This window comes from Oryzias latipes, chromosome 11 (genome assembly GCF_053564925.1).
Source record: "Oryzias latipes strain Hd-rR chromosome 11, Olatipes_Hd-rR_3.1".
Classification (NCBI taxonomy): domain Eukaryota; kingdom Metazoa; phylum Chordata; class Actinopteri; order Beloniformes; family Adrianichthyidae; genus Oryzias; species Oryzias latipes.
The window spans coordinates 24,045,702-24,060,224 of NC_136247.1; the positions used below are offsets into that span (position 1 = coordinate 24,045,702).

At 39.7% G+C, this 14,523-nt stretch overlaps 1 protein-coding gene and 1 long non-coding RNA gene across 3 annotated transcripts in view; one reads left to right on the top strand and one right to left on the bottom strand.

The window, feature by feature from the left end:
- osbpl10a (oxysterol binding protein-like 10a) overlaps positions 1–11,156 on the bottom strand; it is a 74,659-nt gene extending 63,503 nt beyond the window's left edge. For both annotated transcript variants that reach the window (XM_023959616.2, XM_023959615.2), the window contains exon 1: positions 10,575–11,156. In XM_023959616.2, the coding sequence (XP_023815384.1) occupies positions 10,575–10,843 (269 nt within the window). In that variant the 5' untranslated portion in view covers positions 10,844–11,156. The remainder of the gene's footprint in view (positions 1–10,574) is intronic.
- LOC144995670 (uncharacterized) lies at positions 11,095–13,552 on the top strand. The gene is made up of 2 exons (XR_013659180.1): positions 11,095–11,221; positions 11,894–13,552. It is a non-coding gene; the product is annotated as an uncharacterized LOC144995670 (long non-coding RNA).
- The last annotated feature ends 971 nt before the right edge of the window (positions 13,553–14,523 follow it).

Sequence of the window (14,523 nt, forward strand, 5' to 3'; positions counted from 1 at the left end):
AGTTTTTTTACGCAGAACTCCAAAACATGCATTTATGCACATTTACATTTTTTATTAGAAATGGTCGCTTCAATGTGTTTTCGAGCCCGGTGTTACTTTAACCATACGTGTTGTTTGTGTTCACTCCAACCTGTTGACCCCTGTATGCCTGTAGAGAAGAATGTGCATGAACATTTTAGCTCCACAGGTTCACCAAGCGATCTACGACCTTTCATGCAGGTCACCCGCGTGCCCCATACAGGTTTGACCATTTTTCGTCGATAGATGTACTATCCACCCGTAAGGACAGTTGGGACTAAGACAAACATAAACGTCCATCAAGACGCACAGTGACATTTGTCACCTGTCATATAACAACCTTAAGACTTTTGGCTACAAACTAAAAACATAATCAGATACGTTTGACGATTTACTTAGCGATTAGCATCACCATGATGGGGGTCACTGAAAATAATTTATGATATAATGAAAGAGAAATATTGTGAGTCTACTAATCTCAGAGTTCAGAGGCCCAAAGGACCAACTGAATAATTTGTTCCAATGTTAGATTACATTGTGACTTCACCTTTGAAACTCCCCATCAAGCTGCTGCCGTTTATTAGAATCCGATTTTACTGCCCGCTTTTGATGGACAAACCTCAAAAGGACCCTAGTCCACTTAGTCTCACAGGTGTTTACATTCAGCAAGTTTCACACACTTGGAGTGTTGGGGTGCATAAGTCTTATAAGAACACAAAGCATTCCCTCTGGAAGGGAGGTCTTCCAGGAAGCAAACGCATAATTTTCCACTGTATCCTCACAGCTTTGTGTTTTTTGATTGATCCACTCCAACAGCAGAAATGATTAGTCTAAATGATAACAAGCCAGGCTTTTTACCAGCAGAATAAATGAGCAACTGTGCTGAAGTTCTGGATAAATCACATTTTTTTCCAATTGATCATTTCTTATACGAGCATTACAGCATGGGGTGATTCAGACAAACTATTACATCCTTTTTTTATCCTTCCTGAGAGGCATGTTCCCATTTTGCCTCCCTGTGCTCCCTGAGAGGATTCTGTGAACACTGCTGTCTGAAAATTGATTCCCTCTCTCGGTCTTGCCTTCTTCCATCAGCAGAACTGCTGATTTATGTCAAACACAGCCAAGCAGGGAGCAACCTGCCTGCATCAGTTTACATCCAACCCACTGTTCCCCCCACCACTTACAAACTGCATGCACAGTGCACCACACATACAGTGCATGAAGTCCAATGCCCCCATTGTTCAGTCAGCAGAATGAAGCCTTTTACCGCTGACCCCTCCAGGCAGTTCTGGCCAGCGCAGACCTTTAACATGATAAAGCTCTAGAAGAAACCTTGAGCTTGATATTTAGACTGCCATTTCAGGGCACTTTTCATATTAACTGAACTGCAAAAACTCAGCTTAGAGTAAAGTTTTAGCCTTTCTTTTAGGAATGAGAATATTCATGTGAAGGGGTTTTAGTATGGAAGAGATTCTGTAGCTTAATTAAAAATAAAAGTCAAAACCAGAAATGCTTTTTCATTTTTATAATTAAAATGAAAAAGCAATACTTCAAAAAATGCTACGATCTGAGAAACCATCTTGTGAATTTGTGTTTCCAGTGGTGTCCAGAACAAAATAAAGGATGATTTAATTCCCACATATTTACATCCAAGATGCTCATTGCCCGTTTGGAATTTTAAGTACCTTCACAACTAATGTTTTTAGCATATATTAGCCTAATGCTAACACGTCTTTCGGGTCCGTCTTGTGGCGAAGAAAAAAACAGTGACCCCACTGATTTAAATAAATATGATCGAGCAGGCCCTTAATAATAACTGTAATTAAAGCACATTTAAAAGATTTAGAAGATAGCTTCGTGCTAAGTGAGTGTTTTTTGTCCAACCAGCAAACGTTTAGCGTGGTGAAATCTGCAATAGCTGTTGATGGAGCTCCAGCTGTCATCGAACAGCAAAATCAGCGCGAAGCTGCAAATAAATATGAATACATCATCCTTTATTTTGTTCTGGACACCACTGGAAACACAAATTCATATGATGGTTTCTCAGATCGTAGCAGCATTTCCACCTTCGGCGATCGGGAGCTTCGCGCTCCGCTAGGCGAAGGCAGCTGCCGGTCCGAAGAAAAAAAAGCTTGTCCGCGGTGCGTCCGAAAGAAGGCTGAAATGCTGAGAAGTAGTCCTGAGAAGCTGTGGAAAATCATCAGAAGGTCACAACCATCACAAAGCCCTCTTCTCTGCCACTAAAACAAAGCTCCACTGCTCCTAGCATGAGTCTCCTAGCAGCCGGACACACGGAGAAAGCACTGACGTCATCCCCCGCCTCCCCGCTGGAAATGCTTATTCGAATTGAATAATGCGACAATGTTCGCAGGGTGGATGTTAAAAAGAAAATCCCCTCTGCATTTTCGTTTTAATTATGACACAGAATAAGTGGTTTTTAAGTAGAAATGAAAAAGCATTTTGAAGGAATGCTTTTTCATTTTCATTGAGTCAAAAAATGTAGTTACATTTTGAAAATGAAAAAGCATTTCTGTTAATCCATTTTAATTGTCAAATTATACAGTTCTAGATGAATTTTGCTACACATTTACCAGAGAACCTTTTGAAAATGAAATATAGAAATACCATTTTCATTATCATTTTAATTAAGTGATAGAATAAGCGATGTTGAAGAAGAAAAGGAAAAAGCATTTTGAAGGAATGCTTTTTCATTTTCATTTTGAGTAAAAAAATGCAGCTTCATTTTCAAAATGAAAAAGCATTTCTGGTTTTGACTTTTATTTTTAATTATGCTACAGAATCGCTTCCATATTTTAGCACTGCATGACAATCAGTCTGATTATTTAACTAAAGGATGCTGTAGCAACAATACAAAACTGAATATGTGATGCACATCTTCAAAACACTTTTGTCAAAATCCATAGATTCGTGTCTGCTTGCCTTTTAAATAACCCAGCTACCCCACAAAGTCGTGACAATTTTTATAAGCAAGAAGGTACATTGATAACATCTCATTCTTTGTGGTAAAATTACTTTAGAATCTTAAAAATAGTTTTTAAAGTGTTTAAAAATTCAGCCAGACCACAAATAAAACCCAAGGAATCTTCTGAATGAGTCAGAGAGAAGCACACATCAGCAGATTTTGGCATCTTTCTGGCGGCGGTTAACTGTTACAAACGCTCACAGCGGCTTTAGAGTGGGAAAAGGTAGCGAACCACTCTGGATACTGGCAGTTAAATTCATTGATATACCATAAGTAGTAAAACAACTGGGGGGGGGGGGGGGGGGGGGGGGTAAGGGTACGGCAAAGCTGCAAATGTGGTGCTGGAGATAAAAAGAAGAGAAAAGGAATCATATCAGAGAAAATTAATCCATCACTGTGAAAGAACTTGACTTCTGTCAGCATCCACTTCTTGTTTTTGCCTCGAACAAGCAAAAAGAAGATCATTGGCTTCTCAAAATATATATATATATATATTTTAGAATTAAATGTAACTCTATTTACTAACAAAAAGGAAAATGCAGACGCAGAAATTTCCAGTGTTTTTAACAACACGTCAAGGAACAAGCACCTCTAGGATTCACCCCAATGCAAACCAAACAAACCCGGATCGGCCTGAGACCTCGGTGTACCTGAAAGTAAACCCTGCTGCTATTCACTTCAGTGAGTGAGTTCAAACTGACTAAGCCTGAAATACCAGTGATGCCACAAATCTCGGTTTAAAAACGAAACCGCATTGTTACAACGTTAAACCAAATGATATAGAAAGCGAATAGTTGCATTCCTGCTGAATACACTTGTATAGTTTTAAGATGAAACAGTCAAACACACATGTTGTGTTAAAATTAGTGTGTTTCATCATCCTCATGATCTTTATGTATAAAGCACTTTTACGGAATAAAAAAAATTGAAACAAAGCCCCGTATATGAAATCTCAACATAATAAAACAGGTACATCTGTTTCCAACATGGTTAAGGTCATATCGCGGAAAAATGGCGACTGATTTGAGAAAGTTCTCATCAGCAGATCACACACATAACCTTCTCTTTTGTTTCACTGCGATATAATTGTGTTTCATTTTTGTTTTTTCGGTTGTCTTTTGAACAAACCTCAAGGATCCCGCCCCCCCAGAAAAAAGAATGATTTGAGTTTCATCCAAATGAAAAGCTTATAATAAAAAATATGAAAACAGTAGAAAGCCTACAAAATAAGATGACTGAAGTTGTCAATCACAAATACAGCAGCTGATAATTTCAGAAATTCTTACTAGAGTGGCAAAGGAGAGCCAGACTCCTTCTCCTTTTTTGCTGCAATAGGCACCCACCAGATCTGCACCACCTCAGCTCACAGCTCTAATGAAAGAAGCACCACCCTCGGTGCATAAGCGAGGTGATGATTCATCCTCCTGCTGCATTCCCCACTCTACTTAGGCAGACACAGATTTAGGACCTACATATCCTTCAATGATCAAAGCCTTTTTTATAGGAAGAGGTGTGAGAAAAGGAGATTTAAAAGTTTTATACTCTTTGAAGTGCATACAAGGGGCTAACAGGGTGCACAAATGTAACAATGAAGAGGAATCATAAGCTCTCAACAAATCCGCTGTAATTCTATTGCAGGAGAGTTTTTAAAATGCATCCGGTCTGTCTCCGCCATCGTCCTAGAGACCAGCTTTGAGTCGTGAGAAGCTGGAGTTGTATTGGAAGTGAAACAGTTGACACACACTGGCATTTAAACGGTTAAACCGACGGATCGTTTTATTACCGAAAGACCAGAGTCTGTCATATCTGTGACACAAATTCGTGCAATGACTGTGAATAAAGATAAACAAAGAAAGTTGTGGATGAGTCACAGAGTAGTGAGGCAAACATCAGCAGAGCTGTAATAAGCGAGTGGGTGGTGTTTGCTCAGACATGCTGGCCTCGCTGATACTTAATCTTAAAAATAAAACCATCAAATAGTGACTAAACTAAATATCTGTGATGCTTACAATGAGCGATAATTTCACATTAGGAGTTTTTTATGTTAAACTGACTCAACAGCTTGTTGTGATTCAAGCTGTGGTCATTTTTTCTTTCGGGAGCAAAGTATCCAACCATTGTAACGCTTTAGTCGCATGAACTCATAGGGGGGGGGGGGTTGACCAGTGCAGGCGCTGCAGGTTATTGGGTTGTCCGGGTCCGTGGAGGGTTGCAGAGAGGAGCGGCTGCATCTTAAGGTGAGTGTAGGTGTGTCTCGCAGTTCACTTGAGGTTCGTACGACCAATTTAAGGGACATCATGAAAATGGAACGTACCATTGTGTTAACTGTTCCCTTTATATATTTTAAGTTACCAAAGTAAAAGCACTCTGAATTTGATTGGGTAAAAGCAACATGTAGGAGCCATAATGAAGGTGGCACAGGTAAAGCGCTGCGTCATCAGTCAGGTTGTAGGTGTGTCGCTGTGGGCGTGTGTGGCACAAATTTTGAAAGGTGCTCACTGACTCACTGGTGACACAACGAATGGATAAGGAAGTGGGCTGAGCCCACAGTGATCATATAACTTGTTGACCACGTTGCTTGTGTGAATTTGGACGTTTGTCACTGAGGGACTATTTAATTTAACAATCGTTTGGACTGTATGGGTTGGAAACCTGCAGAAGAAAGAAAGAAATGCTCCGCAGCAAGGCAGAAGTTTGGACTTTATCGGAACGCACGTCTGACTGAGAAGCCGGGGCTTTGCCCACGGCAGCCCTCAACGCTGTTTAGCCACAACATTACAGTTGCAGTGCTCCATAAATAAAATAAATTTTACCATTTTAGTACAATGGTAGGCGTAATATTAATATTCAGGTGGAGTTTAAGTCATACTTTTTTAAAAAGTGTTACTGTCCAATATTGCACTATGAATCGTGGGACGCGTATCGGGACACGAATCATCTCACCACACTCTTGCAGATGCACACCCTTAGTAGTAAGATGCAAGTACACATGGGGTGTGCACATGACAGGAAAATGCCTGTAGAATGAATAGACATGTCTATTCTATTTATTTATTTTTTTCCGTGTGGGTTTTAAACGTTTCTTTGGTGAAAAAGTAAAAGATTTACGGATTTCCTGTTCATTTAAATGAGACCGGCAGGCAAGGCACCAGTTGCCCATGCCTCCCCTGCACCCAGACTGCATTGCACACACTGACTGAAATGTAGCTGACATGTGCACTTTACTGTTTCGGTCTTTCTCTCATCATAAAAGACGCTTTATTTTTAATTACTTCATTTGCTTATTGCTCGCCAGCTGTGTGATTACATTGATGCCAGTTTGTGATCTATTTAGTTGTTTTTATCAGCTAAAGATGCGCATCAGAAATACACTAGGTGAGGCACGCAGTACGCCTGCCTTGAGGCAGAGGGCGCTCTGCCTCAAGGGACAAAATGTCAAAAATGAAATTTTAAACACTTCAACCGTTTCCAATCAAATGGTGAATAAGCTTCTCTGTAGGGTTCATATGTTTGTAAATCTGACTGATGACATCAGTGCCTCACCAGCCGTGAACCTCACCGCACGTCACTAAACTACCATGGATTCCGGTGACTTTTTGAACTACTTAAATGACATATAATTATGAAAATTTTTCCAGGATATGCTCATTACATCCAAATACTCCAAAGTGATGCTCTAGAACTGACACAGAGAGACAAATAATAACTTTTCTCTGGTATTTTGTCTCCGTCACGACTCCCATTTATTGTCAACGGTCATAGGACCCTTAACCTAGTTTGATTTATGCCTTTACACTGTGCTTTAAGCCTGGAACGCTTGTCAGATACCTGCAAATTATCCTCTGCCTCTTCAAAAACAGATTCCTGACCAAACAAAGCTGGAGATTTGACCTGAAAATGTTCCTAAGAGGCCATAAAAAACACACAAAAACCAAATCAATATGCCACAAAATAATGCATTTGTGTTTGTACATAAATGATTAACTCACAAGACAATGATTTATCAAATCTGTCGACTATATAAACAGTAAACGTTCTCGTCATCTGCCGTTTACAGCTTTATCTTTGGGTCTGACGTCTTCACACAATGTCGCTCACATTGATCACAACAGAAATGTAGGTCAGGCTGAAATGAGCAAATTATTCAGCGTAAATGTGTCGTGATGGCACAGAAAAACTCTCTCGGAGTGCTCTGCACTCTGACCGCCGCTCTGCGCAACATTTAGGTCAGGAAATTTCTTAATCAATGAAGTTTAAAGTAAACTTTTATGGGAGTTATGCAATCTGGAGTCATCTTATCAGCGCAGCAGTGTCCCTGCTAACCACGGCCTCATATCCTGTGATGAACTCTACAGTCATAAAAAAAAAAATCACATCCACGCCGAAGCAAGAAAAACCTGCAGCACAACAACATGGCAGCCCACGCCGAGGCAGAATTAGCTTCACTCAGGTCTGCTGCCCACAACAACACACACATTCACATGGCGCCATCCTCCATGGAAACCCAAACGTGAGTGACGAGGCTGGTCGCCGTGAAGCGGCGCTCCACCAAAGCGTAGCTGCGCCTCCTTCAAATGTTTCTATAATTAAACACCGCGGGCGTTTACAGAAATCAGCTGTAATAACTGTAAACAAGTCAGCAACAAAGACGACTCCTCTATTGGGTCCAGATTAACATGACCGTAAAGACCTTAATGCTCAAATGGGTACAATTTCTAAAGTAAAAAGAATATTTTTCTATAATTCTTTCAATGTATTCTGAAGAAGACAAACGTTTTATCTAGAAAAATCATTGAAACCTAATCGGCTCCGGCGCTGGCCTCCACCATAAAGAGATTCAAACCCAATCAGGCTTTTATAAGAGGTTCTGGAAGAATCCCAATCCACATCAACCTGGGTTTACCGCCCACTAGACCTGCAGGATGTGCTGCCAACGCGCATCTCCTCAGTGCAACACAAAGGAAGTCTCTGTGACTCCCTGCATGTTAGCGCTGAAACAAACGTCTGTGTGTTTTTTTTCTTTTTTAGAGGGAAACACAACAAACAGCTGAGAGAACAGGTTAAAAAAAAGACAACTCTGAATGCAGGAAATACAGGTGGACATGGAGGAACACCTGGATTTAAAGAAAAAACGTGTTTTAGTGCAGCAGAATTCAGAAAGCCTAATGAAAATGTGAAAAATAAGTATGCCTGATTGTTCTTAGTAAAAGTATCGATGATTGAGTGACCCCTCCCCCCTGCCATAAGGAAATGCAGAGCAACCCCGCCAATGATTCTGAGAGCTCTCTGTTTACACTCTGTTAGCTCACAGCCCCTTACACCCCCAACTTAACATGCAGATTCCAGCTCAGAGGAGGAAAACAAAGACGTCCGTGGATCTATTTGTCTACAGGTGGATGCATCAGAATGGGGCGGAGCAAGGAGCTTGTGGCCCCGCCCAGCAGTTTTTCCACATCACAAATACAATATTTTTCCTGTCTCAAAATGACTTAAATAAAGAAATACACTGAAATACAATTTTAAGCGCAATTTCCTTTATAAATATTCATCAGAAAAATGCCACAACAACACAATAAAAACACAATTTTTGCATGTAGAACCCAATTAGTTCAGGTCCGAATGTAAAAAAAAAAAAAAGTCAACTGGAAAACTTTTTACTTTATTTACAATCAAAGCCCAAATGTATCTTCTTTTACTCGTTTTATTGCATTCTTATCCGTGTTTTTTTTTTCTTTTGACCTTAATCTGGTCAATTTTAAAATCAACTTTTTGTCTCTCCTGTCATTCTAAAGCACTTTGGGACCCTGATGGAGCTGTAGAGTGCTACACAAATAAAGCTTCATATATTGATTCATTCATATTATTAATATATTCATAATACATTTTGGAACCAAACTGCTTCTTTATTTCTGTTCTTTTATTTTGAAGTGGAGTCTCACAGGAAGTGTAGGGGCGTCAACCCATCGAGTTTGTGAGTCACTTTAATAGAAATTGAAATGAAAAAAATAAAAAAAGAATTCACTTTAAATTAAATTTAATGCAATTGTGTCCTCAGTGTTATATCAGACAGATGCCAGTTCAGACAATGCACAGAAATTAGAGGGAGAAACCCTGTTTATTTCTACTAAACAAACTTTATTTTCCTGTAAAGGAGCATCGGGATGCGGATCAGTGCATCATCGCTTTTGCCTCTTCCTCTCCACCCCCGCCTCTCTATATACACCCCCCCCCCCCCCCCCCCCCCGTCAATTAAACTGGCACCAAGCCCAGATCATACACACTTCCATCTAGCCTGGGCTTCCTGCTCTGCAGCACTGCTACAATGAAGCCAGACTCTCCTCATCCATTCCCTGTATGTTTGCAGAGAAAAGAGCCCAGAAAAAAAAAGCACAGCAAATATTGGGAAAGTGTTAAAGTATGGAGGAAGGCCTCCGCTCACGGACAGAGCGGCAACCACCAAAATCAAAGGCTTCTGGTTTTTCATACAAGCCTGTGGTTTAAGTCCTGAAGAGCAAATGCTTGTTGTGCCGTTTTTGGTTAAATATGATGATTTTTTTAAAGTCTTTAAAATTGAAATCTTAAATTTAGTTGTTTTCTGCCGCTGATTAATCAGATCGATTTTGACAAATTATATGAAAACACGTTAATAATGATTATTTACAGTAATCCCAAATAAAATGAACTTAAAAAGGGGAAAAACATTTGCCAATTTATCTAGACGAATTCATCCAGGGGTCACTTTTTAAAAGTGGAAGTTCTCTTTGAGAGGACAATCAATCCAGAAAGAAAAGCAGCACAGATAAATGTTCAAATAGGCTGGTCTCTAAGAACTACTTTTCTAAAATGGTTTTCCCTTTATTTATTATGACTTGTTTAGGTTGATTGATGGTTTCGCTCATATTCGATTCACTAAAAATGTCAACAACAACAAAAAAAGGATCTTATGTGGGGAAATAATAACAACCCCATCGCCTTAAATTCTCAGAGGGATTTAGATCAAACATTGGATACATGTCGGCGTGTGGAGGAGCCGTCTTGGGAGATAAAACCACGCGTGAAAATCTACAGGAAAAGAAGCACTTTAAGAACAGAATGTAAGCTATATATTAATAATGTCATTTCTATCACTATATTGTTGCATTACAGGTGAAATAAAACCTCCAGACGGTGGAGCTTCGTGTCATATATACTCCAGGACTTTACCCTCATTACTTGGAGGAATGTCGTAAAGCAAAGAGGTCGGATCCTGAAGAAAAAGTAAGATTTCCTGCATCAGTTAGTTAACTTAGTGGAGGTGAAGAAAAACCATCTGATGATTGAAAAAAATACATACAAAAACAATATTCTTCAAGGCAAATGTGTTTGAAACGTTTAGCCTAAATATTCCTCAAGTTAAGGCAAACTCAACTTTATAATTCCCCCCAAAAATGGGTTGAAATGTGGATTTCTTGAGGCCTGAATTTTTTCCTGGTTCCTTTTGCCCCTTCCTCTTCCTCCCCGTTAGAGTGACGTGGTGGTAAGAGTGAAACTGACGGGGCAGAAGAGCTGGAGGTGCCCCTGCAGATCTTACCTGTTCTGCCAGCCTTGGATCAGATTGGTGTATTTGCTCAGAACTCCTTCCAGCTGCCTCCGCCGGTACGCCTGCGGCGTCTGCGCCTGCGGCGTCTGCGGCTGCAGAGAGGAGCTGTTGCCCTGCGCGCTCCCCCGACTGCCTCCCGCTCCCGCCGCGCCGGAGCCGGGGCTGTGCGACCCGCTGCGGCCGGCGGGCTTCCGGGAGCTCCCGCGGAGCTCCGACGAGTTGGGTTTGTGGGTCCCGGTACCGCAGAGCGGCTTCTCCATCCCGGCGACGGGACCACCACGGCGATCGGGAGGAGGAGCTGCAGAAGACGGGGACGGACCAGCAGCCTAACCGGAAAGATCTCCGGGAAGCATGTGGAGGAAACGGCGGAGGGAGACGTTGACCTAGAGGGGGTGAGGCGGCTGGCGCGCGTGGCGGCGGCCTTCCGTGCGGGTCTCGGTGCGCTGGAGGGCGGACATCGCGGTCGTGTCGGAGGCGCTGCTCCTCTGCAGCGTGGCCGTGGTAGAGCGATCCAGTGTTTCCCTCACGCAGACACGCCCACTCCACTCTGGACCCTCCCCCGGAAGTTACCCCGCAATCTTGTGACACACGCACGTGCAAATACACATGCACAACATCAAAAACTGAAAATGATAGAGGTAATACTAACTTTTTTTCCAATTATTGATAAAATGAAAAAGAGGTTTGACCTCTGGCTCTTACGTGACCTTTCCATTAAAGGTCGAATTATCCTCTTCAAGGCTGAAGGGCTCTCCAGAGCAAAAGTGTTGATTAACTGCTATGCGACTTACTTTGTTTGGAAAAACCGAACTCATCATATAAGAAAATCTGTTCTAATGAATGATTATACTAGTGAGGGGCTGAACCTCCTGGATTTCACTACCTTAAATATGACTTTTAAAATTAATTGGATAAGAAAGTTTCTGAAAAATCCAAATTCTCTGTGGAACTTCATTCCCAATTATATTTTCCCACAGGTTTTTACTGCTCTGCTCATACAAGCCCGACTAAGTGCCCATCAAACTGTCTTCATTTCATAAACAGATGTTACTTGCTTGGTCCATGATTTATAAACATAACTTTTCTCTTCATAGGTTTTACATTTGGAACAATAGATATATTCTTTACAAAAACAAAACTATCTTTATCCAACAGTGGTTTGGTAATAATATCAGACTAGTTAGTCAATTAATCAATCAACAAGGTCAACTTTACACTTACACAGAATTCCTTCAGTTCTACAAGATCTGTGAAGGACTTTTCAGTTGTTTTTGATGCCGTTTCCCTCAACCTCGCCTATCTCTATAAAGGAACTCCTGCTCCATCTGCTCCCCAACCACAGCTTCACGTGACGGACACTGCTGTCGGAAAACTCTGCTTCTCTGCTTTGACAAATCAAAACAAAGCCATCCGAAGACTGTTCCAGTAGGAGCTAAAAACTGAATCCCCGGCCATAACTTTCTGGACTTCACTTCATGGTCAAATATGTTGGGAAAAGGTTTGGCTTCTGCCAAACAAATATCTTCTAAACAACAAAGTGAAAGAGGTTTCATTCAAGATCATTCATAGGTTTTATCCAACAAATCAGTATAAGCAAAGGCTAAAAAGGGATATTGATAAAAACTGTTCTTTCTGTTCTCAGTCTGAGGAAACGTTGGTGCATATTTTTTGGACCTGCAAGTACACTGAAAAAATATGGGACAAATTAACAAACTTGATAAAAACTCAAATTTATCCACATTTTACCTTAACATGGAAAAACATCTTATTTGATTATGTTAATTATGATATTACATTTTTATCTCAATTTTATTTAATCAATTTTCTGATTTTATTAACCAAATATTATATTCACAAATCTAAATTCAGCAATAAAGCTCCTAATTTTCTTGATTTATTAGCCCAAATTAGATGTTACTTACATTCCATTTCTCCCAGTACAAACAAAAAAGCAATCAAAACGGATCACCTTGCTCAGCTTTATAATTTAGTATAAGTTTATTTTCTTGCTTGTATATCCCCTGGCGTTTACTTTGAACATTTGATGTACAGTTTATTGTTGCTTGTTTTGCAAAGAACACCCAGAAAAAATTAACCATCTTTTGGGGAATTGTACTGAAATTGGATTTTTTTAGGAAAAACTTTTTAAAATTGATCAATAAAAAAGATCCACCCCAACTTCACTCTGAAATTTGAACATATAACTTTTGGCTTTCATAATAAAAACTTGGACTCAAGTAAAAAAAACAACCTCATAATTAATCTTATTATTATATTTGCCACATTTTATATTCATAATTGCAAATTCTCTTCTTCATTTTCTATTTTCCCCCATATTAATCAAACAAATTGAAATGTATCTCAGTAGCATCTCTAAAAGCCTTAATCATAAACAGTATGTTTGTATGAAAGTTGTAAAAACTTGAGTGTTTTTGTATAAAATACATGTAATATGTATGCTGCCCTGGCAATTTTTAAGATTATTTTGTAAAATTGTGTTTTTCATTCTAATATTTATCATACATTTTTGGGTCACACTCCAGCCTTTCCTCCAAATACTGTCGGGAACAAACCGTCTCCAGTGGTTTTTGGTACATTTGGTACAGAAATGACATCCCTTTGAAACAAGGCACGTATTTTTTGTTCTTGTTCTTGTGGGTAGGAGTAAAGCAGATTTTTCCTGTGGTGGTGTCAGTTGCATCCATAGAGGGCATTTCTTCATTCCTAACAGTTGTTTGAAACATTTGACATATTTCTGTGGAAACAGCATCAAACACAATGGCATACTACTTAAAAGTCACAACCAGATTGTATTTAGAATTGAATTCAGTATACCTTAATAAATACCCATTCGTGTCAAAAAGTTGACCCACCAGTAGAATTTTTTCTCTCGAACCAATGTGGAAAAAACAAAGAATTGTTCTGGTATAATATATATTTGTTGTTCCAAATAAAGTTATGGGGTGAGACATTGTGTTTGTATAAAAGTGCCCATGCAAGAAGAGCGTGTTGGTGGAATGCCGATAGTTTAGCTGGTATTTGATCAACATAGTAACGACAAAGGAGAAGAAAATGAAGGTTCCCTGTTCGTTCACAAACCCGGAAGTCCATTTGTCACCTTGCGTCATGAACCTGTCATGCACACAACACCAAAGCGGAAGGAAAACAGTGTTGCATACGCCTCTCCTCCAGATGAAACGTCAACATAAAACAACAAAGATGACTGATAATAGTCTGTTATTTTAGCACGTTTTTCAAGAACGTTGAAAATGCGAAAAAGTGCCCCTCCTCAGACCGAAGCATCACACAGACTTAGAGATCTTGTCTTTGGTGGAGGAAGAAAGGATTGGAGTGGACAGCTGCGGGGATACTGATGGCTTCATCAACGGGCTGCAGACATCCTGCAAGCCACCCATCAATTAATAAAACATTAATAAATAGTAAATCAAACAACTGAGCTTCCAGACATTTGGAATGTTATCAATAAACATTCAGCTCATCTGTTCAACTAAGTTTAGTCGTTCTGCTCTGCTGCTGCACTGTACGCTCACCTCCACTTTAATCTCTTTAATTACGAGAAAAAGTTGTAAATTTACTATTTTAAATCTTGTAAGTATACAAGAATTATTTTTAACGATATATAAATCTAAAAATAGAATCGAACATAGTTTGATTAACTCTTTTTTCTCTTTTTTTTTCCATACAGAGACAGTTGTCCCGCCATCAGAGGACACAGGAGGACAATCATTTGGATTTTTGTTCATCAAAATAAAACAAATAGAAGATAATTAAAACAAAAATTAACATTTTAGTCTGTATAAGTAAGTTTGTAAAAAAAATCAGAATCACATTTATGGTTTTAAAACACAGCAGACCTTGTTCAAACAAAAACAAACTCCTCTTATATATATTTTTTAATTCATTGATAGCAGAGTCGTCT